The 25,788-nt window shown below is 33.8% G+C and overlaps 4 protein-coding genes and 1 non-coding gene across 7 annotated transcripts; 1 reads left to right on the top strand and 4 right to left on the bottom strand.

Annotated features, from left to right (window-relative positions):
• Positions 1-3,727: 3,727 nt before the first annotated feature.
• Positions 3,728-4,984, bottom strand: LOC111811567 (allyl alcohol dehydrogenase-like protein). Of its 2 annotated transcripts, none has more exons than XM_087117876.1 (2): positions 4,527-4,984; positions 3,728-3,960 (listed from the first exon to the last, which is right to left on the bottom strand). In XM_087117876.1, exon 1 carries the CDS (start codon positions 4,833-4,835, stop codon positions 4,539-4,541), a length of 297 nt encoding a protein of 98 aa, XP_086974002.1. In that variant the 5' UTR covers positions 4,836-4,984; the 3' UTR covers positions 3,728-3,960; positions 4,527-4,538. The 2 variants fall into 2 exon arrangements, with proteins under 2 accessions (XP_086974002.1, XP_023554244.1); XM_023698476.2 differs by having other exon boundaries at positions 3,728-4,013; positions 4,527-4,980.
• Positions 4,985-5,800: 816 nt separating this feature from the next.
• Positions 5,801-8,414, bottom strand: LOC111811566 (transcription factor MAMYB). Its single transcript, XM_087117868.1, has 2 exons — positions 7,400-8,414; positions 5,801-6,139 (listed from the first exon to the last, which is right to left on the bottom strand). Exon 1 carries the CDS (start codon positions 8,385-8,387, stop codon positions 7,455-7,457), a length of 933 nt encoding a protein of 310 aa, XP_086973994.1. The 5' UTR covers positions 8,388-8,414; the 3' UTR covers positions 5,801-6,139; positions 7,400-7,454.
• Positions 8,415-9,818: 1,404 nt separating this feature from the next.
• LOC111811565 (expansin-like B1) lies at positions 9,819-15,740 on the bottom strand. 2 transcript variants are annotated; one of them, XM_087118072.1, is made up of 6 exons: positions 15,601-15,740; positions 12,114-12,199; positions 11,764-11,870; positions 11,194-11,372; positions 10,277-10,409; positions 9,819-10,185 (listed from the first exon to the last, which is right to left on the bottom strand). In XM_087118072.1, the coding sequence occupies exons 1-6, from the start codon at positions 15,606-15,608 to the stop codon at positions 9,985-9,987; spliced, it is 714 nt and encodes a 237-aa protein (XP_086974198.1). In that variant the 5' UTR covers positions 15,609-15,740; the 3' UTR covers positions 9,819-9,984. The 2 variants fall into 2 exon arrangements, with proteins under 2 accessions (XP_086974198.1, XP_023554242.1); XM_023698474.2 differs by lacking the exon at positions 15,601-15,740 and having other exon boundaries at positions 12,114-12,358.
• On the bottom strand, positions 15,243-23,276 carry LOC111811563 (phragmoplastin DRP1E-like). Its single transcript, XM_087118071.1, has 15 exons — positions 22,872-23,276; positions 22,657-22,720; positions 21,977-22,084; positions 21,018-21,119; positions 20,251-20,301; positions 20,097-20,158; positions 19,543-19,633; positions 19,359-19,423; positions 18,041-18,235; positions 17,818-17,937; positions 17,667-17,737; positions 17,124-17,349; positions 16,304-16,354; positions 15,849-16,220; positions 15,243-15,771 (listed from the first exon to the last, which is right to left on the bottom strand). The coding sequence occupies exons 1-15, from the start codon at positions 23,145-23,147 to the stop codon at positions 15,646-15,648; spliced, it is 1,980 nt and encodes a 659-aa protein (XP_086974197.1). The 5' UTR covers positions 23,148-23,276; the 3' UTR covers positions 15,243-15,645.
• A 1,745-nt stretch (positions 23,277-25,021) lies between these two features.
• Positions 25,022-25,217, top strand: LOC111776533 (U2 spliceosomal RNA). Its single transcript, XR_002812267.2, has one exon. It is a non-coding gene; the product is annotated as a U2 spliceosomal RNA (small nuclear RNA).
• Positions 25,218-25,788: the final 571 nt, after the last annotated feature.

Genomic DNA, 25,788 nt, shown 5'->3' with positions numbered 1-25,788 from the left:
CGACAAAATAATATTTATAATTCAAGAAAATCGATAAATATAAGTTTTTTTTTTTTTTTTTGCATCGTCAAAATAGTCATTGTCACCTTTTCAACAAATTCTTTAATTTTTTAAAAAAATTAAAAATACTAACGCTAAATGTATTTTAAAATTTTTTTAACGAAATTAAGGATATTAATGAAATTTTTTAAAGTTTAAGGGTATTTTTTAAACCCTATTAAAAACTTGAGGATATTTTCAAAATTAATCGTAAAGATATTTTTAGAATTTTTTTTTTTAATTTAAAAATATTTTTATTAAATATATATATATATGTATGTATATATATATATATATGTATATATATATATGTGTGTATATATATGGTGAACTACAATAGCCTCCTTTGTGCATGGTCAATTTTTTTCCATTTATTTACTATATATTTAGAAGATAGTATGATGTTTTAATTAATACCGAGCTCAAATGGTGACAAACCGAGCATCGTAACGTTATATACATAAATACACACATACACAACGAGTTAAAACTTTTTTAGGAGTTGACGATACAAATAAGTAGAAGATTCAACTTGATCCATTGTTTATGTTAGTACCTAGGCAAAGTGGTATCGAGCCGAACACAGAAAAATCGCATACTTTTCAAGATAAAGATGTCTCTCTATGTATATTGATCTCATTTGACACGTCTTTGGAACATGTGTAGACGGTTTGGAGTGTCAATGGAAGAGATGTCGAGGCATGTCTGGCAACCAATTAGTCGACTCGAGGCTTCATTAACCCATCGTGTAATAGGGAACATCCTCTATTAGTCATTGCAGTGTCTTACTAATCATATGTAACACAATCGAACTATGATTAGTAAGACCCGGTTGCTTTAATACTATATTAAATCACTATTTCTAAAATAAGGGGGAAAATAAATATTAATAATAAAATATTTTAAAATATTTTTTAGTGCTAAAATACAATAATTAGAAAATTAAAAAAAAAAAAAAAAAAAAAAAAAAAAAAAAGTTGATGTGGGTCCGACAGTGGGAAACAAAAAGTGCAAATGTCTTTCCACGTGGCACCACGTGGGCCTTTAAAGCTCTCATAAACATTCCAATATAATATAATATTTAAAAAAAAATTGGAAGGTTGCAAGACAAGAAGGAATGTTATAAATCTTACCATTTTCGTATTTAATAATATATTTATTTATTTTCCTGAAAAAAAAAAAAAAAACTTAAATTGCCCCTTCAATTATAAGGGTTAAGTTGAATTTGGGCAATTAGAAATATTAATAAATAAATTTAAAAAAAACGCTCAATTCAAATTTTAATATAAGTAAAAAAAATTATTTGAGATAGACAGACACCCATTACATTTTATGATTTGAGAATCGAAGAGTTAAAATATTATAAATATGTGTCAATTCCCGACAAGATTTTAAAAATTAGTGATTAAAATTAAGTTAAAGATTGTCTCGTTAGTTAAGAACGCTCCAAAATGTACTCATCATTAAAGCAAATCCACTCATTGAAATTAATGAAAAGTTGTATAGTTTGATGGGTGGGGAATTGGCTTTTAGTAAATGTTGTTACTCGTTTAATTTCTATGCTTTCTCTGATGATTTTGAATATTAGTTATTTAATCTATAAGCTAAATTACTATATTTTCGATCTAATTTTTTAAAATTAGGTTAGGATTAGAGAATGAAATCTTAAATAATTTGGTCGAAGGTTGTACGGGAATCGATGGTATTTTTTTTTTTTCAAATTTTGATGGTTGTGACAAAAATAGTGTATATCGAGTATGTGCGGTATGTATTGAAAAATAATTATTAGTAAAATTATTTGAATTTATAAGACTCAAGTATAAACCGATTAGTCTCGAGTATGCTACTTGAGTAGAATAACTATATTTTGTCATTTCTCGGTTTCCTAATAAATATGGTATTTATTAGGAAACATAGCTTTGATTAAATTTGAGAAATTTTTAAAAATAAAAATAAAAGGCAACATTTTTCCATTTTCAATTAATAATAGTATTAAAAAAAATCGAAATACTTTTTTAAAATGAAAATTATACACTGATCCAATTTCTCAAAAAACAAAAAAAAAAAAGAAAAAAGAAAAAAAAGAGCATTATTGGGATATGATGACCGTGAGGTACATGAAGGCTTGTGTTTATTGGTCCAGAGTGGCGGTCCGTAAAGTTGTCTGCCACGAGGAGGAAGAAATGGGGCCGAGAAAAGATCACAGGCAGGTAAGCATATCTTTGTCCACAGTGTCCGGTTATGAAATTATTTGTCATTTTTCTTCTCATACTCTTCTACACGTGCCAAAATGCTCAAACATTCAAATTTCCCCCCACCAAACGCAACCTTTTTTCTAATCTTTTTTTTTTTAAAAAAAAATCAAACTTCTTTAAAAAAAATTTGACCAATCACAAATTAGCACGTCATTATTTATTTAATTAATGAAAAAAAATTATATTTGAGAGCAATTATAAATCACCATTTGAAGATGCAAAATGATAACTCCGGGTTAATTTATTATTTGTTACTTTGTGCGATCCTATTATTTGCAGGTGCAGTTGCTAAATCTGCTCAATTTCGTCTTCATGTATGGTTACCTGAAGCTATGGAGGGTCCTACCCCGATTTCGTCTCTTATACATGTTGCTACCATGGTAGCAGCGATAATTTTTCTTGTCGCTCGGCTTCTTCCGCTTTTTATAGTAATACCTTACATCATGAATCTAATAGCTTTTATAGGTATAATAACACGTTATCAAACTCATAGGTCTAGGTTCAAATGAGCCCAAAAGAAGTTGATTAAATAATAATTTGGCCCATATCTAGTAAAGCCCAAATTCAAAGGGTTGAGCCCAAAAGCCCAATCAAGTCGAGGGTTGAATCTAAAAATCGAATCAATTTCGTTTCACGGTCAAATTTCTTCAAAAAGATCATGTGAACCGTCTCATTTGATAATGATTTTATATGTTGTAAGACAAACAGTTCATTGAGGAGGTTTGGGAGGAAGCTAGGTTTAATGTCTCCTCACGGGCACGAGAGACTAAAGATTCTAGAGTATATTGTTGTTTACGGATAAAACACGTGGATAAGGAAAAACCAACTCTCATAACAAATCGATATGCTTAACATAACTATGTTTAAAGAAGACGAGATCCATGGATCCGAGTCTGGTATCTATCTAATAATAATTTTATATGTTGTAAGACAGACGGTTCATTGAGGAGGTTTGGGAGGAAGCTAGGTTTAGTGTCTCCTCACGGGCACGAGAGACTAAAGATTCTAGATTATATTGTTATTTACTGATAAAGCATGTGGATAAGGAAAAACCAACTCTCATAACAAATCGATATGCTTAACATAACTATGTTTAAAGAAGACGAAATCCATAGATCCGAGTCTAGTATTCCATCTGAAAACCAACTCTCTTCATTCCCCCTTTTGTATCCTTTCTCACTTTTGTCACGTTTAAAATCATTCCCGAACATTCTTTAATCATTCAAAATGACTCCTAAACATACTTTAATCGTTCAAAATTACTCCCAAACATGTGCTTTCGAGGCTTTGCATGAGAATTCCTCTTCCTCCCCCTTTTGTATCCTTTTTCTAGATTGAAATAAAAAAGGGATGTCTAGAATCATATCGACTGTTCTTGAATTCTAAACCTCAGATGATCAACAACAACAATGAACTTCACCAACATGATATCATGAAAGAAAAATGGAAGATTCTTCTCACAGAATGAGTAAAGGAACAAAAAAATTCATCACAAAAGCAGACAATTATGAAATTAGCAAGCTAAGATTGAAATTTCATCAATTCTAAATAACTTGCATACTTTTTTTTTTTTTGAATTTCAATATGCAGAAGTATTCAAATTATTCATACATTATGTGAAACGCCGCAAATTACTGCAACTCTCTTGAATGATTCCAAGAAGCTTCTGGCCAACAAAACCAATAATCATTGAGGCATATTCTTGTGGCTTCCATAAACCTGTAGTTTCAAGTACATTCACAACTTGGCCAAAACAAATCAAAGCACAAAATGGTATTGATTTTGAAACAAATTTTCTCGAACACAAAAACAAACATGTTTGATAGCAATTTTAAACATGTTTTTGGAGTGATTCTGGATGGATAAAAGTGATTTAATTAAGATGATTTCTAAACCCTAACCTGCATAGATTCAGAAGTGAAGAAATCGACTCCTAAGCCCCAAATCTATGATTCAAAAGATGAACTAAACAATTTCGACTTGGAACAAAAATGGAAATGCAAATGCAAATGCAGTAATTTTCTTTTTGTATGATCAAATATATGATTACGGATTGCACAGATTGTGAGAAGAAGCAAATGGAAAACCAATCAACGAAGAACAAGATTCAGCAATTTACGAAGATAAATCACGATATGCGAAAGAAAAAAATCAAATCTCCCAAACAAAAAATGGTAATTAGCAGGCTTCGTTCTACTAGAATAATCGTTTATAGATTTTAATTTTACTTACATCTCAAGCACCTCAGAAGACGACGCGAAAAAGAGGCGCGTCGGAGCCGCTTGCAGGCAGAATCTCCCAGCGGCAGGGCTCGAGGTCGTCGGAGACAGGGCAGTAACCGGTTAGGGTGACACTATCGGATGAAGCGGAAACGGAGCCGAACTCGAAGACGGTCACAGTGGCGGCCGGTCGGGGGACTTCGACGGCACCGTTAAGGCCAGGGACTTCGGGCGGCTGAGAGACGTTCTTCGGAGGAGGCTGCGGCTTCGAATTGGACTCCGATGGCGCAGAACCACCTTTCCACCATGAGAGAAGACCCATCGGAAGAATTCGCCGGAGATGAGGAGTGAAAAGTGGGTTAGGGTTTTGGAACTGGAATAGTGTAGAAACGGATAAAGGCTTTGGAGGTGACGCCGAAACGTTGCGTTACGTCTGATTTTCGATGGCGCTGTCTTTTATCCAAAACATTCCAACCGCCTCCTAAACTTTATTTGGTTTATATATCTTTCATCAATTTATTTAAGATAAATATTTTTTTAAATTTTGACGGTAGATTTTGTTAAGGATTATTGGAAGTGGGTCCCACTTTGGCTAATTTTGGAAATGCTCATGAATTTATAATTGAAGAATAGTATCTCCATCAGAGCATTACTTTTGTGACAGCTTAAAGCAAAGCCATAAGAGCATTAGGCTATTTGGAAAAGTCTAAAGCAAAGCCATGAGAGCTTATGCTCGATAGTTGTTTTATAATTTTCTAGAGGCTAGGATGAATAGACTTGTGACACCTAGGTAAATAAGAAGCATATGAATGGATCGAGAATCTCTAGAGGATAGGATGAATGGAGCTGTGACAAATTTCCTAGAGGATAGGATGAATAGACCTGTGACACCTAAGTAAACGAGAAGTATATGAATGGACCGAGAATCTCTCGAAGATAGGATGAATGGACCTGTGATCTGAGTCAATGGGAAGTATATAAATGGACCAAGAATCTCTAGAGGATAGGATGAATGGACCTGCGACGCCAATTTTGCTTTGAGCAATTCTATATTGAATAATCTCTTTGAAATTTTCATATTAAGCATGTGAGTAAAAATAAAACATGTTAATGTCAAAATGGCTTAGACAGACATAAATGAAAATGAGCATAATCGATCTTATTTATTAATATCTTTTATTGTTTCATAACTATTTGAATGATAGTAAATTGTATTAATTTTCTCACAATAATTTTCATTGTGAAAACATTTGAAGTTGTTTAAAACTAATTATTTTAGTTTTAAAAGAACTCGAATTAGATTTTGATAACATTTATTTGTAAAATATAGATAAAAGACTGAGAAAAAAAAACTATGAAACAAGTTGGATCAAGTTGAATCCTCTGTAGACCAGCTTGAACCGATAATAAAGGACCCGGTTCGATTTGAGTTGGGTCAAAACCGAACTAGAGGAGGCCTGCTCTAATATTTTCATTCCTTGTAAGGTTAATGGCCAAGAGGGGGCACGCTCTGGAAATCGAAGCTGTAAGCTTCGAAACCTAATGCTACACAAGTCATGGTTTCATTTAGACACGCTCGAAAGTTGAGAGACAAAATTTATCGAACATTTGATAAATCTGAAAAACCTGCAAAGACAAAGGTTTTCGACAGCCAGAGATCGAAACCCTATATGAAGACTAGTAGTAGTAATCAACTACAGTCCCTAAACAAGGGCCTGAGGATTGATGATCAATCTTTTGTAAAAAGGCTTAAAGAAACGTCAATGACATCGAGCTGGAATGTCGTTGCTGCTAAAATCAATGAACGGAATAATTCGGTTCAATCAAATCTAGTTTACGTTCATTTACCCTTTTGTAGAGTCGTGAATTGTGAATTGTTTTCTAAACGATCGCAAACATTTCCAGCTACCTAATGGCATAAATAACCAGACATGTTCTGTAATCTATACTCCAAAATGTCATCTCTATTCTTCACCAGCCATCATCCAAACACAATCAAATCCCAAGATCATCATTGTTAACCTAATGGTTGCAACCAGATTTAAACAAGGAACTAAACTAATGTCCATAATTCTAACTATGGCATGAAATAGAAACTTTAGCGTGGAGTGATAGTCCGAGATCCCACATCGGTTAGAGAGGAGAACGAAACATTCTTTATAAGGGTGTGAAAACCTCTCCCTAGCAGAGACGTTTTAAAAACCTTGAGGGAAAGTCCGAAAGGGAAAGCCCAAAGAAGACAATATCTGCTAGAAGTGGACTTGAGCTGTTACAGATGATATCAGAGCTAAACACCAGGCGATGTGCTAGCGAGGGAGGCTGAGCCCCGAAGGGAGTGGACACGAGGTAGTGTGCGAGCAGGGCAGTTGGGCCCCAAAGGGGGGTGGATTGGGGTGTCCCACGTCGATTGGAGAAGGGAACGAGTATCAGCGAGGACGCTAGGAGGGAGTGGAGTGGATTGTGAGATCCCACATCGGTTGACACACCACCTAGTGTCTGTCTCTAATACTATTTGTAACAGCTATCAAATATTGTCCGCTATGACCCACAACGTATCACCGTCAACCTCACAATTTTACAAGGTTGTCTATCAAGGAGAGATTTTCACACCCTTACAAGGAATGTTTCATTCCCCGCTTCCACCGACATGGGATCTCACAGAAACTACCCTCAATTTGTCACAAACCTTTAACCAGTAGTATTCACGATGCAATATTCTAAAGAAAAAATGAGTATGGAATTTCATTGCATCAAAATGCTAGCAGATGTATCACAATTAACCAGTGGAGAAATGAAATGGTAACTTGTAAACTTGATATAACCAATAAAATGTGTAACAGGGGAAAAATGATGAAAAAAATAAGACATTTCAAGATTTTGTATTACCTCTTTGACACAAAAGTTGAAGAATTTGATCTCAAATTACTCCATTTCTGTTCTCTCAGATGTCATTAGCAGCTTTGGAATTCCGAAAATCTCTCTTCAATTCCCCAACTCTCTTCATACAAGCTGCCTTCGTCTTCCCCGGAAGAGCAGCTGTGATTTTCTCCCATCTCATAGGCACATCCTTCGGAAACGTCTTCAAAGCATTGAGTAATGCAATGTCTTCACCAGAACTCCAACCAGCGACCTGAGCGTCGACGGCGCCACCGGGCCGTTCTTCATCGACATTTTCAATTCTCTTATCCATCGGCTTCCTGTTCTTCAGAAATTGAGCATAAGAATCCTCATCGCCTAATTTCTTCTCTCCCATTTCCTTAGCCATCTTAATCACACTTTCCACTTTATGCCTTCCGCCAAACGCCTCTGAAATTATCTCCCACCGCCTCGGCTTCCCCACAGGATGCTTCGCCAATTGCTTCTTTAAAAGCCCTAATTCCCCTTCGTCCCATTCCGCCTCCTCAATCGCAAAATTTACTCCATTATTGCGACTCTGAAGAGCTCCATTTCTGTTCTCCATTTTCGCAGTGACTTTTTCAGCGATTTCGATTGCACCAGCGGTGATTTCCTCGGATCTACGCAGTTTTGAGCGCTTTTGAACAGGTTTCTTCTTCGCATCGTCTTCTAGTTCGTGTTCTTCGTCGGGAATTTCAACAATCGGACCACGACCGACTCGAATATCGCCGCCGGTGAGGGAAATTGGGGCAAATGGACCGAGAAGAAGCGAGAGAGAAATCCAGATGAGAAGAGATCTGAATGGTTCGAATTGGACGAATAAAATCGAGAGAATAAGAAAAATGGAAGATATTACGACGGTGATTGAGACAAAGATCTTGCTGGATTGTGATTCGTTTTGGAGCTCAGTCGCCGGAGATGGAATGGCGCGAGATTGGAAAAGGAACCTGGGTTTCGCATCCTCGTCTAGAAACTCCATTTTCGGTTCAGAGCCAATGAAGAGAAAGTTTGACCATGGGAATTTATATAGGTCTGCGCTTTTACAAAACGACGTAGTTTCCTATATTACAGGTGATTTTTTTTTTTTTTTTTTTTTTTTATAATTTAAAAAAACATAATTTTATTTAATTAAAAAATAGGAAATAGGAAATAGGAAAATGGCTGCAATTGCTTTAAAATATAATTTCAATACAATAATTATATTTTACATTTTTTTCCAACATTATTATACTAAATTCGTTTTATTTACTACATATTCTGAGCATTTTCAATAATAATTATAAGAAATCCATTTTATTTATTAAAAAAAAAAAACTTTTTTCATCCCCCGGTCGAATGTGTTCCTAGCTTACGCTTGTCTCTAGTATCCGATCGAGTTTCTTTTTGTTTTGGTTAGGAAAAATGAAATCCTAGCCAAAAAACGATAACCAAACAACAATTAGATTGACAAGGACACGTCTGAAGGAGAAGTGAGTTTTTACTGAGCTGATCGTTGAGTCTATAGGTTATCTGTCATATCCTGTTTTCTACGAGTCAACTTTCTTCTCCTTTTCAATTGAACCAAGCCTTTAGATGGATAAGTCTTAATATCTCGGGTAAAAAATATATATATATATATATCAAATTTTCTTCTAGATCCGGTTTTATGCCACACCAAAGTCAAAAGTCAAAAGTCAAATTTTGTTATTTTCTCACTTATATTTCCTTTCAAAATCTGACTTTTTTTTTTTTTTTTTTTTTTTTTTTTTTTTTTTTTTTAGATAAAAAACCCCAACTTAAATTTTCACCATAATGGACTTTAATTTAATTTAATTAGGTTTAAATGTAAATTATTAATTAGATTCTTTTAATCCTATCTTAATCACTCTTATTCTCAACGTCTTCGTTAGCCGAAATCTATCACTATCAGATATTATCCGCTTTGACCTATTACTTGTTGACATCAGCTTCACAATCAGATATTATCCGCTTTGACTTATTACTTGTTGACATCAGCTTCACAATTTTAAAACGTGTTTGTTAGGGGAGGTTTCCACACTATTATAAGAAAGGTTTAGTTTCGGTCGATAGTGAAATCTCACACATAAACTACTCTTATTTTTAGTTTAAAAAAAATTAGGAAAAAATCAATTAACCAACAGATAAACATAAAAGTTCATATCTATTTGGTCTATGAATTTTAAGAAGTGTTTAATAAGTCTCTAAACTTTCAATTTCGTGGCTAACATAAAAGTTTAAAAATATTTAATAAATTCCTTAACTTTAATTTTTATATAAACATTTTTAATGTTCCTTTTATCTTGTGTTTACGTGAAAAATTGAATAAAAAAAAATAAAAAGAATAATATTATCAATTTTACGTGTGAATAATTGAATATGATATAATTGACGATTCATTATACACTTATACTCGAAGAACGCAAATATTTAATTTATTATACACTTCAAAAATTACATACACCCAATTAAATAATACTATGATTATACATAATTCAAACAAAAAAAAAAAAAAAACTTTTAGAAATTTAAAAATTAAACTATGAAGAAGAATAATAAGAAATATTTAGACGATGAATTTAATTAACTTGAACTCCAGTATCATAGATATCTCCAGCCTTCCAGTCACGAGGAATATCGTTAATGGGGACGATCCACTGCTCGTCTCCGTCCTCGTTCGTTAGCAACATTCGCAACGACAACGGTCCCCTCGGCGGCGACGCCGTCGTCCACACGGTACCGTAGCTCCGATCTAGTAGCTTGCACACGAAGTTCTTCGTCTGCAAATTTTACAAAATAGCTCAAAATTTTAACAAGTTAAGTTGAAGATTAAATAGTTTAGGCCTTATTTGATAAGGTTGAAATGGTTACCTCGCAAAGCTGAACGGCAGTGATATCATTTTTGCCTTGTTGAAACCTTATGACAAAGGCCAAGTAATGAGGAGCATCGCTCGCCTCATCAATCTTAATTGTTATGTTTTTGTACGGATAGCTACAAGCTACTCTGTTCAACCACGAGAAAATAAGGTTAAAATAAACCGTAACCCTAATTCTCGAGAAACTTTTCATGAGTATTTACGGTACTTAAATGTATATATTAGACCTCTCAAAATTTATGTAGAATATTTGTGAATAAATATCTCCTAAAAAAATATTTTAGATTCAAGAATGATATAATTTTTTTTTTTTTTTTTTTTTTTTTTTTTTTTTTTTTTTTTTTTTTTTTTTTGTTAATGTAATAACTCAAAGCCCACTACTAGCAAATATTGTCGCTCTTCCGACTTTTCTTTTCGGACTTCCTCTTAATGTTTTTGTTAAGGAGAGGTTTCCGGTCCAATGTGGAATCTCATAATTCACCCGTCCTTCTCTCCAACCGATGTGAGATCTCACAAAGTGAGGGAAACAGTCTTCTCTCAAAGTGTCGATTTGTGTACTTTCTCAAAAAAAAAAAAAAAAAAAAAAAACTCTCCTCGAGGGCTCGTTCATTCACTTTTGAGCTAATTTCTTCCACAAAGAGAGAAATCATCGACTAGAGAAAAAATTATCCCACGACTCGTGATTGTCTCCTAATAACTATGGATGGTGTGGATTCACAAATTCTCTAATAACCACTGGATTTCAAAATATTTTCAACGATGAAAACTGTTGATCACGTTGTGACGATCTCTTTAAATAATTTTTTAGAAAGAAAAGCGGGGTATCTTTTTAATTTTCTTTTGATAAATTTCGTAGACGAAAATTAAAATTATTGTTATTTGGACATAGAGAAGAAAAAAAGGGAAACTGACCTTTTGTATTCAATGTCAATAACACCGAGGGCTAACAAAGAAGCAGCAGCATCAGCGGTTTGAGCCAAGCGAGCGTAGGCTCTTCGGGTCATTATAAAGTCGCCTGGGCCTGACCCTTGATCGGTTATCACCACCATGGCTCCTTCCTCCGAGCACAACTCACTGTCTACGCACCTTATCTGTTCACGCAATTTACCTCTTTTAACAAAATATTATATCGTATCAACAATTCAACCACACATGTTTAGACCAAATTAAATTGTTCGGGTTATAATTTTTTTCAACTTAAGCTATTCTTACTAAATAATTAATGAATCATACTTAAGTATAAAATATTCAGTCGGGTTGGCTTCAGTCATTTATATTATTGACTCAATTTTTTACAATAAAGAAAATTTTAGTTTTAAAAATTAGTTTGAAGAATAATAATAAATTTGAATTATTTTTTAAAAGAATTATGGTACCTATAAAGTTTTTATTTATATGAACCCGACTAACTTTTAATTCGTCATAGATTAAGAAAAAAAAAAGAGTATATTAGAAAAGATTTTAAACACCATTTTATGTCACCTGGTAGCAAGCTCCACAACCGAGGCCATCTCTGTAAAGTTCAGAGGCAGTTGCAACATCTCCACCGTTGATCGTTGCTCCAAACGTTCCATACCCACACGCTCCATCTGCCAAAAAAGCAACAAATTTTCTAACTTAAAAATTTCTAATTGTAATATACGTTTTTGAAATTTTAATTTATTGTATAATAATTTTAATTTTAATTTTAATTTTTTTTTTTTGTGTCTAATAAGTCAATTTATTCAATATTTTACAGAATTTACGAGTATACTAAACATAATATAAAGTTCATAAACCGAAGAGAGACAAACTTGAAATTAACCAATATGAGATTAAGAGCGAGTACTTACGGTCCGTTCCTTGTTCTTCTGAATTAGGGTAATGGGCAGCTCGAGAACGAGTGAAACAGTCATTACACGTGGCACTCTCCGAGACCCTTTGCATGAGAAGCAAAGTTATTACAAAAACAGAAACCGAAGAGAGAGAAGAGAGAGGCATAATGAAATGAGTAGCAGAAGCTTTAAGAATGAGAAAGGAATTTGAAGATGTGGTGATGAATTGAAATGGGCAGTGTTTTTGGAGTATTTATAGTGAAATTTGGGTTATTCCTATCCGATTTCCTTCGGCTTTCGTTGTATATATTTTTTTTATGCCGAAGAATTTGAATGTAATTTTAAAAATGGTTAGTGGAATTGTGTTGGTCTTAGCCTTTTTTGGTCCATTTGAATTCCTTTTTGGGTGTTGGTGGACAAGAAACAAAGACCACTTTCCCACCATAAAGTATTACTTCTTTTGTTAGTGATTATAATCATCAAAAGACAAAAGTTAGCTTATAATATATATCGTATATTGACATTATGACACGTTTGTTGTATTTTCAATCTTAAATGTGGTTTAATAGAGCATATTTTTAAGCTTGAATTGTAAAAAAAAGGTAAACTAATTCAAAAGTTACCGTCCTTTCAGAGTTTATTATGGATTGATTCATTCTGTGTAGATTGATTGTATACAGAAAGTGGACGCTCGTGTTTTTCATAGAATTTCTCATTACTCATGTCGGAATTTTCTTATAATATCTCCAAGTGTTGTCACCAAAAACCTTCCCCGATAGACAAAATGTCCCACTACTAATACTTGAAAAGACTTGTTTCAAGGTCTTGTTAAACGTTCCAAAATTACTCTCAAATTTATTAAAACCCTATTAAAATGTTTGACAAACAATAGTTAGACTCTTTCAAACTTAAACTAGTAAGCCATCTACTCACTCCTCTTACCTCGTCAACTTTTCATCCAACATTCTAATGAATTTCTTAATTTTGAAAAGTTTTTACAAAATCAGCATTTGCAACTTAACCTATTTCTTTGGAAAGCTCCTCCTCAGATGGAAAATTCCCTCATAAAGCTGCTAGTACTTGGTAAACTCATATTGGCCAAAGTGAAAGAGAAGGAAATGGTAGAGAGATTCAACATGGTGTTCACTAAACCTCGTAATATCTAACCAGTCGAGTCTTAATATTTTAAACCAGGGTGAGTATTAATAATATATAAAAAACAATGTCCTGTAAAAGAATACATTAGAAATAGAAAGATTAAGCATGTATTAGACATAATTTAAGTTCAACATAAGTCAAATAATTGGGCCATTCAGATTGATTATAATATAAAGTAATTACGATTAAGATCTATCTCTTTCAGCTGCCTTTCTCCCATTAAAAACATGTATATATATATATATATCTAGATATATTGTAAAAATCCTTTTGGGCAACATCTTCGAAGTTGTTCATGTCAAGAGCGTGAGAAGTTAAGACTTTAGGATAAGTTATAGCCTAGAATTGCAATTATTTGATCAAGACAGACAAAATTGAACCAAACCACGAAGCCATTGACTCACCTAAAGAACTTCAAAGGGTTTTTTAGTAAGAAAATACCCAATTGAATTGGTTTGCCTAATATCAGAAAAAAGTTTGGCGGTTTTGCACTGAAAAGGTGTTGTCAAATGTCTTACTTTTCACATCCTGCATTGAGAGTCTGTTTGGTTTCCACTAGATCAAATTCAGATCAAATGCAATATCTTCGTATTTTATCGACATGTCAATACTCGAGTTTGATATTATTAATATAAATGCCCTCGTGCCCCAACACTGTCTCTCTAGTACCAATATGTCCTATAACTTGATATCAAACAAAGCCGCCTATAGAATGATTAGACTCGACAATCCTAACGACTTATTTAGGGAGAGTTCATGATTAACTACGTCAATGCAAGCACACGAAAAAATGTTAATGAAAGAAAGAAGAAACGACCCCTCAATAATTTTCGGGATTCATTGAATCTTGAGCACATCTAGGTTTCAATGGGGGTAGAAATTAGCAGCCTACTACTAATGGAAAGAAATTATAGGGGCATTTGAAGAAGGCCAAGATTGACCTTTTTTTAGGCATATGGAATTATGCTGGTTGACAATTAACAAAGGGCTAGAAAAGGACGGCAAAGAACTTTTTGGCGCCGACAGAGATTTGCAATCGAAGGGAGGCTAAGACTGGAGAGAAGAAATCCATCATCATTCATGACATGGAATCCATTATGGAGTATTTTATTCCACCCTATCATAGATTCCTTGCGTCTCTTACCTGTTTAAGTGGAAAATGAGATCCAAAAAGAAAATTCCTCTCCCTTATCCAAGCAGGTTCCGATCCCTAATGTTTGACTCTTGAAGATCGTAGAGGAAGAGTCCCAAAATCATATGCATCTCATTGGTAAGAGGCTTTTTGGAAAAACCAAAAGTAAAATCATGAAAATTTATGCTCAAGGTGGATAATATCATACCATTGCAGAGAGCAGTGGTTTCTAATATAGTATTAGAGCCATGCTCCTAACTTAACCATGTGAATAGAATCCTCAAATGTCGAACAAAAGTTGTGAGCTCAAAGGTGTAGTCAAAAGTGACTCAAGTGTCGAATAAATAGTGTACTTTGCCCAAAGGCTCTAGAAAAAGAAGTCAAGCCTCAATTAAAGGGAGGCTGTTTGAATGCTCCATATGCCTCAGAAGAGACTCTATGGTGTACTTTGAAGGCTCCATATTCCTCAGAAGAGGCTATATGGTGTACTTTGTTCGAGAGGAGAATCGGTGGAAGGGAGTCCCACATTGACTAATTAAAGGAGTTGGTCATGAATTTATAAGTAAGGAATACATCTTCATTCGTACGAGGTCTTTTGGAGAAACCAAAAACAAAATCACGAGAGCTTTATTCTCAAAGTTGACAATATCATACAACTGTGAAGAGTCGTGGTAAACCAAACTATTGTAGATATATAATTCAATGGGTTATAAAGCATGTGCCGTTGATCAAAGTTCAAATCTATATTAAAATAATATTTAGGCCCTATAATTGGGTTAAAATCCCAATTTGGGTAAATCTTAACAGTACTCCTCACTAAAGTCCGAGATATTTCACCAAACTTGGCCAAAATATAATAATATAACCTTAAAGCCCATAGTATAAATGTTTCTCAAATTCGTATCGAAGACTTGTTAGGAAACCAAATTATTTTCCTTGTGTTAACATTCCCCATCTAAACCTAAGGAAAAACAAAGCCACCACAACAACTAGAAGGAGAGGTGACATAAGTTCCGGAATTAATCATTTCCTTTCTTACCCAATGAATTACTTGAATGGATCAAAAGTTTCAAGGGAAAGACAAAAGACTTGGGAAACAAGGAAGGACAAAAGGCACAAATCAAGCAAAAATCGGAGACTTGCAAGAAAGAGGAAGGGACCTAATCTAAGAAAAACAAGCTTATATACACCAAAATTTGATCATATAATGCTTACCATTGCATTAGAAAGATTTGCTGGTGCAGTTTTTACCTGTCCTTATCAGGACCATGAGACTGAGTCAATCTCATCCCTTGCAGATTTATGTAGTTCAAGCCTTTTGATACATTGCTGTCGCCTTTCCCTCAAAGCAGGATCTTCGTTAAGAAGAGCGGCAAGTTGATTACCCTACAAAACAATCAAGCAGTAGCATAAAACGTATTTCCAAGTGATCAAAAATGGGCTTTCAGCTATAAGTTCAATACCTTCATTTGTCCCAATTGCACATAAAAGTAATCTAATATCGATCGCTTTGCCTCCCTGACTTGACAATGAACAACAGACTTTGGAATACTGTTCCTCAGTGTCTCAGACACCATCCTGATATAAGAGGTAATATTTGATGCTATCTGGTGGAAATGTGTCTCCGTATACCTATCTATGGAAGCTGCAGCTGGTGGGATTCCTCCCTTTTCATCATCCTGTGGGAGCCTTCGAAAGAAATCGACTGTTATGTAGGAGGATTCCATGTCAACCAATCGCAAGGTTGTCATTTTACTATCTTCTCGAAATCTCTCTAACGCTTCGTTTGCAGCTCTTGAAACTTCAGCTTGGAGAGTGGGAAAGCGCTTCAGCTCCTGTTCCATTTCAAGATATTAGCTCAGATGATTCTATGGTTATTCATTTAGCATTACCAGAATGTAACATTGTTGACTTGGACCTGAGTTTCTGCCAGTGATCTTCTAACAAGTTCCTTCAAAATGGAATGAACCTGAAAGTACCCGAGGGACAAGTTTGAGAACAGGACTAAAAACCAACGCATGTTTGATAAGCTTAAAATAATCCACTGCTTTACATGCACACAATCACAAGGCATAATCCGATAGAATACAACAAATAGGCATTCTATTTTTACTATTTGATAGTCAATTACGTAGTTTACCATTAAATTAAAAGCACGTATTTTCTCATGCCATATTCACATTGTTGGGATAAGGAACTGATGACTATTTATAGTAAAAAATCGGATAGATATATATATGATAGATATTTTGTAAACATTCGGTAGAGATATATTTGTTTGTTGAGGATTGTTGGGAGAGAGTCCTTGGCTAATTAAGGGAATAATCATGGATTTATAAGTAAGGATTATATCTCTTGTTTGTTGAGGATTGTTGGGAGAGAGTCCATGTTGGCTAATTAAGGGAATAATCATGGATTTATAAGTAACGATTATATCTCCATTAGTATTGGTACGAGGCATTTTGGGGAAGCCAAAGCAAAACTATGAGAGTTTATGCTCAAAGTGGACAATATCATACCATTGTGGAGATTCGTGATCCCTAACACATAAAATCATTCCAATGAAATTCTCCCACCATCAATCAATAAAATGTATCAACTGAATCTACCAAATGCAAAAAAAATAATATTGATAATAATAATGATAATAATAATAATAATAACAATAATAATAACAATAATAATAACCGCTCACATCAATAGGAAAACACAGCATGGGAAAAACATGTGGCACTTACAGCATCTACTGAAGCTTCAGCTGGACCTCTAAAATAATTGACTGCAACTTCAATAAGGCGTCGATAACCATGCTCCGGCGCAATCAGATGAGGTTGGTATCCATCAGCCTCCGATATCACCTTCCTCACATTTTGCAGTGAAAGGTAGCGATCAAAGGGAAGCCTTCTCAGAGCATGAGGGAGCTGATTATCAAAAACACTATATATCCGATCACCACCAGGTCGCCTAAGATTTAAAGAAAAATGGTTATGAGAAAAACACAACTAACCATAATCCTAGTCCAGCTATGTAGTTGAAGAAGATAACATCACATATAAAGTGAACCTTTCATAAGTAACATTAAGTTTACTAGAAAAGTAAATAGTACGTCGTGCAGAAGATAACAGAAACATGCACAACAAAAAACACATATATAATTGCCTTGACAAGCCTGCACAGCAATGAACAATGAATTGGTAAATACATACATATTGATTATCAAACAGAACTTGATCAAAACGCTTTTGCTGATAAAAATTTAATAGAGAGCATATATTGTATACCCCCCATGGAGATGATCCTTGAACACCAGGTCAAAAGCACGGCAAAGCTCAAGGATAATATGTAAATGAGCCTGTTATGTGTCAGACAAATGAATTAGTTAATAGCAAAGAAAATTAGATCTGAGTTATTGAACAAGAAATAAAAGATTACCCCAGAATCAATTGCAACAGGCTTCCCAAGCTGATGAAGCTCAGCTTCAATTTCGTCTATGCTTTTGTTAATCAAGCATGCAATGCCTGGCATACGTGTTTTTATCAGAGACTCTAGGTGCTGAAATCATGTCAATTTGAGATTGTTATTTATGATGCCGATAGGAATAAAGAGAATAATGAATTAATGACCGAGTCAGCATGTAAATGCATCTCAGCTCAACCTTTGAGAGAAGTTTTGCTAGATACTCTGACCCCATTTTGTCAGCCAAGTGTCTGTAGTCAACACTAGAAGCAAAAAATCCACGTTCCCTTCGCCGAGCAGTAATCATGTCAATATTCTTATTGATATCAGCTTGAGAACGATTGACAACTCCAACCCAAGGGTGATGAAGTCGATAGGACCTTCCTTCAAGAACCTTCAAAGAGCAATTTTGAGGCAGATGCAGGAATGATAAGGGATGCAGGAATAGAGAAATGGAGGATCACAAAGTTATCTATCAACACATATGAATGGTCAACCCAAGGGTTTGTGGCATCATCTATCAATTATTAAGAAGTATTCTGATCCTGATACAATATCAATCTCTTCCTAAATAGAAATGATGTGGAATGGAGAGAACTCAGAACTTAGTTATTCAACAAGTTCACTTTCACAGAAGATGTGAAAAAATCTTCAAAGCTGGCCATCAGGCATCCACCAGAATCTCCTCTAGCATTTGTAAATCAATGCTATATTATATATGGCTATTGGATAAGGAATAGAATAATGCCGATGGATATTAGCAAAATGATTGAAGTTTGTGGACATTATAAGGGATGGTTTTGTGAACCATGATTAATTGATCACCTAAACGAAACAATAAAAACGCCCAAATCATTTTTCCTACTTAGCTAGAATTAGTTTAGTTGAAGAGTATGGTTAAAAAGGCATATGCAATGATAAGATTATTGCAATACCATCATTTCAATGATTGAAATAGAACAAACTTAAGCACACTGCACATATTTACCATATAATACGTGCTTGCTATATATCATGTCAATTTTAAAACATTTTAAAATATCAATTATAAACAACTCTCTGTCCGGTTAGTAACATAACTATATGCATCTCACGCAATGCCCTGCTTTCTCAATATGCTTTTTCGTTCCCATAATGGTGTAACCAGGTATCTTCCTTGCACTCTATGTTTAATATTTCAATTGTTTTCAACTGATTTTGGCCTCGGTGGGTTTTGGGTCTAATTTACCGTGCATTAAATTAGGAATCAGTTTTGAAGGGGTATCTGCCTAAAACCTATTTGAATGGGCTTAAACTCATTCTAGAATTAATTTTTCAAGGAATTAATTACATTTACAACATTTCTGGCTACAACACGTGGTGCTTGATATTATTGTAAATTTTTATGAAATAACATCAATAGAGCAATCTCAATGAATCACGTAATTTTAGAACCCAATAAATAAAGTTGCATCATTCAATGGGCAAGTGATCACTAAAATATAGAGTTGAACACGTAAAAAAAACTAGGTCCTTACTTCCAAAGCATTTGTTCCTTTATCCATCAAATCAAGCTTTGTCAGCACCCCAAATGTCCTTTCACCTAGGAAATAACAGAGAGAGAAAGACAGATATAAGCATGCATTACAAAAACACATGCATATAAGACTGCATAATTCATTCATAACTGGAGACATCGGCAAAAAAAAAAAAAAAACATGCCTGTGGGGTCAACCTCTCGAGAAAGTTTAATAGCATCAGACGTTGCAATATCTTGATTAGCTGAAGTTATGGCCAAAATAATGCAGTTTGGCTGCATTCAAGATTTCAATTTATCCTTAATCAGATCAGGAAACTTCAGCTTGCTGGAAATTTCAAAATAAACACTCTCCCAGCTTTTCTCCAGATTGTATTTTTATTAGTAAAATGCAAATTCCATTAATGTCTTAAGAACTGCAACTCGTATCCTAAGTTTGAGGAAGAATTACTGAACTGGGATGTCCATACTTCATTGATTTTATCCAAGGCAGTATTTCAATATTCTATAGTACAATTAAGGGAGGAAATGGAGCAAAAATTGCCGGAAAAATCATAAATCTTTGTTTAATTAACTCCATTTTCTATTTTTCCATATGAGTTTGATTGTCTCTTCACAGTCCAGCACACACAATTTTCAGGCGAATCTACTTTATTTTATCTCCAATGAAAACAATTTCAAAGAAGTAACTCCAGTAAAACTGGCAACAAAAAGTTTATAGCAAAAGATACTTCCTTACCTTTTCGACATAAGTACGGACCATTGTCTCAATATCCTGAACGATGCTCTCAGGCTGTCCTTCTGCAGCAAATAAATTTATTAACCTCTCAAAATAAGGTTGGAACTTCTGATGTTATTTTATAATGGTTTATAATGAAATGGTGGAAGTTTACCTACAGCAACCTTTGTTAAACCAGGCAAATCTATCAGTGTCAAATTGACCACTGCGATCAGATTAACATTAAGAAACCAAAAAGATTTTCATCATCAGTTAACACAGAGAAGAATACATAATAATATGAATTAACTTCATTCATGAAAATAATGCATGAATTATCCAATTGATGATACAAATGGGCAAAGAAAGCAGTATCATAATACCATATTAAGAAATAATGACTATCCTAGAAATGCGATAGCTGATTCTTGGAGATGAATGTCAAAGTCATCAGAAACAGAATATCTATCCTATATATAGTTCAGTTCTTCATCAAACTAGGCAATATTATTTTGAATACTTGTCTTATCAAACCAAAAGAATGTGAAAAAACAGCATCTGATGTGAAGTGTAATAATATGGATGAAATTCATTAAGAGGAAGAATTCCACAATTATATCCTATGAAACAAATAGGCAAACCAAGCAGAAGCGTGCTTTGAAATTGTAATCATTCTAGAAACGTGGCACTAAGTCTTTTAGATATAGGGTCAAAGGAAACAGAAATGATACATCTATCCAATGTAAAATTATGATTTATCACTTAATAATGTAGTAACATTTCTCACCTAATCAAATTTTAAAATGTGGCATAATAAAAAGAACACATCTCGATGTATAATGTACTAGCTACAATGAATACAAAAACTAATGACTCATTGACCATACAGAAAACAGATGTCACTGAATAATGAGAACCACACTAGAAATCTAGATTTGTTACCATTTGGAGAGTAGATACTAAGATGAATTGGAACAGGAGAAATCTGTTTTAATCTCCCAGTCAAACTATTAGTTTCATCTTCAATTTCCTTCCTAACCATTGCTGCAAAAAACTAAGAGAAGTTAACAATGATATCAGAGAAGATATCTAGATAATTTTACTGATATGGATCCCTTTAGGGTAAGGCTTTAAATTTTCATTTCATTGGTTTTGATTCGATAGTGGAAAACGTGATAAGATATACATCATAGCATACGGCTTTGTAAACTTAGGAACTACTACATCTTACATTTCAAATATATTGCAGACATTTCAAGCAGCACGATGTGTATGTATCTACAGAGACATCCCAACACCTGTTAAAATTTTAAAGCAGCTTGCTCTCGTTCAACTTTGTTTGTGGTGCAAGACAGTGAGAGATAAGTGGAGATACTATGGAATTTAGGAGTTCCTAAACTTTTGAACTTCCATGACTAAGTGTACGTGAATTTGAATCCTAATATATCTCCATTAATTTGTTTTACAGATGTTTTCATCTAACATTTATAGAAACGCTAAAACTTATGGTTTTTTTAGAGAAGGTAAAAATTTCAGGGAAAGAACTTGTACTAAGCAGTAGTATACAACAAACAGTTCACAAAAAAATCAATACATACTTCGTTTTTTGAAACATTATTTCTTTTCTCTTTTTATGAAAAGCTGCTAAAGGTTATTTAAAACTGAAAATTTCCTTGAAAAACTACAAAATTAGAGTACTTATTTCCCCTCGGGTAATGAAATTAGCATAACAGGAAGTACTCTGAAACTAAATATGAAATTGACAGCAAGATAACTTTTCTGACTGAAACTTTTCTAAGGAACATAAAATTAACTTATTCATCAACCAACCTGACGATATTTTATAGTCTAAAATACAGAATGAGTACCATTTATAATATTAAAAAAACAAAATGACGTACAGAAGTCTGAGAATTTTTTCTTGGGCAGATGAAGAAATTCTGCATACTCCTCTCTTCCTGGTTCTGTCTTCTGGAGCTGCAAAACTAGAGGCCTCCGCGTAACAATTCCTGGAAAATAAAATTATCAGTTGGTGAGTTTATCTAATTATTTCCTTATTGTGTATTAGGGACATCGTTAATCTTTGGATCAAAAGCCTGCTATGGCAGCAGAAATTTGAATATGATTTATTATAGAGGTTTCTTTCAGTTCAGAAACCAGTAAGGTATTTCTATCTTTTCGATAATAGTAGTAAATTCCAATTTAATTGAATATAACTCCCCGGATAGAGGTTCACTGTTCCCTTCAGAATCTGTATTCTTCTAGTCACTGATAGAAAAAGTTCTTCGACTAACTTTAACATGGAACAAAGATCTCATGACCGAATCATTAAAATCGTTTACATGAGTTCTTCTTGCTCTTATAGTTTTATTGTTTTTCCTTTTCCATTACATACTCTGTTGATTGTTCTTGTGGTATGACCGCGCGACTCAATCTGACTAATTATAGAGAATAATAACCAAAAAAATTAGCAGAAAATTTCATGCAATTGTTTCTTCCATAGCTCCACGCCTCGAAACTAAACTTTGATCATTTTACCTCTTTCTGAAAGAAAACAAAACTAGAACCAACAGTGACTTACCTGATCCCCTGGGAAGAAAATCACGACCAACGATGCTCTCCAATACTGATGATTTTCCGGAGCTCTACATTTCAAACCGAGCACAACAAATTAACCTCGCATGCAAGAAAAACCACCTGAAAAAAACCACACATGCACATGCATCCAAAAACAGTACCATACAAAGACAAGCATTAAACAATCTACAGATCAATAAAAGTCACAGCACAATTTACCTGGCCGCCAACGACGACGACGGATGGAAGAGCCTCCCAAAGAGTAGGCAAGGCAGAATCACCGCCATAATCACCAAGAACAGTACAAGCCCTCTGTATACGGTTAACGAGGCCGATCAAGCTCTCCATGGTAGCCATTTCGCGGAGTTCAGCGTCCTCCTCTGTATCTTGCACTACACAAGTAGAAGAAGAGCTCGAATTCGAAGCATGGGAGACGATCACCGAGAGCAAAGTGAGTATGATCAGAGTGAAGAAGGAGAAGACGTCGAAGAACATAAGGAGAGGTATTTTTGCGTGTTTGGAATAGAATTGAAGTTCGAAGATTCTGGAATCAGCGTTGTGGGAGCAAATGTTGCACGATTTAACGGGAGCACGTTTGGACGGTTTTTATATGACTCGACTTTCATTTGAACTCATATAAACGGATAATTACTTGTCCTTTAAATAAACGTTACACATATTTAAATTCTTTTCAAACCTTTGTGTTTTGGCGGGCTGTGTTCTTCCGTACAAAGGCATAAAGTTAACAAATCATTACCAAACAAAAAAATTATAATAAATATATACCAAAAAAAAAAAAAATACAAATATAGCAATGAGGGTACATGGTCTGGAGTTGGGTTGAGGGATTTTTTTGACCCAACCCATAAATTAAGGTCGGTTGGATCGGGTTCAATCCAACCCAAAACTTTTCACAATCGGGATTTTTTTGACCCAACCGAAGAAGAAGTTAAGGTTGGTTGGATTGGTAACCCAACCCAACCCGAAACTTTTCACAACCCAACCCTCTTCGAGTTGGGTCCGGGTTCGATTGTCATATTTTTTTTTTAAGTTAAAATATATTAAAAGTTCACAAACTAATTTTTTATAATTATTTACAAAACTAAATAAATAAATATATTCAATAAAAAATTAGGAGTGAAAATGGTAAAAATAAAATAACTAAATAATATAAAAGAAATTAAAAATTAAAAAATAATATAAAAAAATAAATTCAAATGGTAAAAATAAAATAACAAAATAATATAAAAGAAATTAAATAAATTAAAAATAATCCAATAATATAAAAAAAAACATATATTTGCCTATCAAACTCAGGCATGAGTATCTTAACCTAAACTCAATGCCACTCACACAAATCTATTAATACGAAAAAATAGAAAAAATTATTAATATATGTAATATATTTGTTTTTTGTTCGAGTCAATTTGAAGGTTTTGCCAACGAACCCGAAACCGAACCGATTCAGTTCGGGTTCAGAAAAATGAACCCAACCCTGCCCAAAATGTTAATCCAATCCAACCCTTAGTTCCGGTTGGGTTGGTCTGGGTTGTCGGGTTGAATGTACACCCCTAATAGTCATGTTTCTGATATTTACATGTATATCTACGGTTGTATCAATAGCAAAGTGTATAATAATAGCATATCGATGCTTGTTCAAAAGCTTTTTTGACATAGAATTTACAAAATCACTAACTAGAATAGGAACAATGAACCTCCACAATGGTTACAATATTAGCCAATTTGAGAATAAACCTATGTAGATTTGCTTTCTGTTCTCCAAAACATTTCGTATCAATGAAGATAGTGTCTCTTACTTATATATCCATAATTTCTTTTTAATTAGTTAATATAGAACTCCAACAATCCTCAATGGACCTAAAAAAAAAAAAAATTAAATTATCACATATTTTAAATCATTGCCATGTTGTTTTAGGCCATAATTTTATTTAGAATTTATACGATATGCTTTATGTGAATATTGATATAATAATGTTATACATGATACATTACTTTTTTTACCGTTTTTAATTTCTCTTATTCAATTATGTTATTTATCGATTTTATATGTTTTTTTTTTTTTTTGTCATTTATAGTTTAAATGTTGGTCTAACATACATTATATGAATATTGGTATATCAAGGGTATACATGATTTGGTATACTATTGATATATCAAGTGAGACGAATTGAGGCCATTGGATCTAGTTTTATGATCTAACGGTGGATAAAATTTGGAGAGAAAATGAAGAAAAAAACGAATTAAAAGAAAATGACTTGAAAGAGAGAGAGATCCTCCCACATCGGAAATGACTTGAATGCCTACACCATACGCTACTATAAAAGACGCCGAAGATGTCTTAACAATTCATATCTTTCTCGGCCTTTTGGCTAAGATCAAGTGTAGTATCTGTTCTTATCAGTTTAATATCTGATACGTGGGCCATCGGCCCACATGATATTAAATTAATTTTTTATGGGGGATGGCCCACCAAGGTAGCTTGCTATCTGGGCCTTCGAGCGTCGCTCTTGCGTTGCACTACTGCATGGGCCTGGCGCACCCCTCCAAGCCCAGTTAAATTGTTGATTCATTTTTGTTCTAGATTGGATCTTTTAATTATTTTATTTAGTTTTAAATTATACTATTTTCATTTTGATTTTAAATCACTTACCTATAATATACTTTACCTAAACCCTAAATAAAGTTTGTATTTTATATTTTCAGATATATTTTTGATATAATATATTTATGATTTATAAAACTAGTTTTAGCTACCCAATGGATATTAGGGTGAATATAACTAATTAATTTACGGACATATTTTATATTTAAACAGTAATATAATAATTATTTTACCAAATATCATATAATTCATGGTATATTATATTATATTATATTATATATAATTTAACAAAAATGATCTCAAAAGTTAGATATAGAAATATCAAGAGTAAAGAAAGCTCATTTTTAAACTCGTGATTCTTGAAAGCTCATTTTTAAACTCGTGATTTTTTACTCTTTTCTAAACTCGTGATTCGAATCACTTCACAAGATATTTGATCAATACTACTTGAATTTACTTTAATGACTTTAGCAGGCAAGTTATAAACACAAGATGAATGTGACTTTAGTAGGC

This window comes from Cucurbita pepo, chromosome 15 (genome assembly GCF_057944985.1).
Source record: "Cucurbita pepo subsp. pepo isolate OVF chromosome 15, ASM5794498v1, whole genome shotgun sequence".
NCBI lineage: Eukaryota > Viridiplantae > Streptophyta > Magnoliopsida > Cucurbitales > Cucurbitaceae > Cucurbita > Cucurbita pepo.
Note: the sequence above shows the minus strand (reverse complement) of the source record. Positions and strands in the feature narration are given on the sequence as shown.

Coding starts and splice junctions, on each gene's coding strand:
- LOC111811567 (XM_087117876.1), bottom strand. CDS start 4,835: ATGGGTCTTCTCTCATGGTGGAAAGGTGGTTCTGCGCCATCGGAGTCC.
- LOC111811566 (XM_087117868.1), bottom strand. CDS start 8,387: ATGGAGTTTCTAGACGAGGATGCGAAACCCAGGTTCCTTTTCCAATCT.
- LOC111811565 (XM_023698474.2), bottom strand. CDS start 12,261: ATGCCTCTCTCTTCTCTCTCTTCGGTTTCTGTTTTTGTAATAACTTTG. Junction 11,871..12,113: donor AGAAGAACAAGGAACGGACC/GTAAGTACTCGC, acceptor CTTTTTTGGCAG/ATGGAGCGTGTGGGTATGGA. Junction 10,410..11,193: donor ATTGACATTGAATACAAAAG/GTCAGTTTCCCT, acceptor GTGGTTGAACAG/AGTAGCTTGTAGCTATCCGT.
- LOC111811563 (XM_087118071.1), bottom strand. CDS start 23,147: ATGTTCTTCGACGTCTTCTCCTTCTTCACTCTGATCATACTCACTTTG. Junction 22,085..22,656: donor TTTTCTTCCCAGGGGATCAG/GTAAGTCACTGT, acceptor TTTATTTTCCAG/GAATTGTTACGCGGAGGCCT. Junction 20,159..20,250: donor TTTAACAAAGGTTGCTGTAG/GTAAACTTCCAC, acceptor TATTTGCTGCAG/AAGGACAGCCTGAGAGCATC.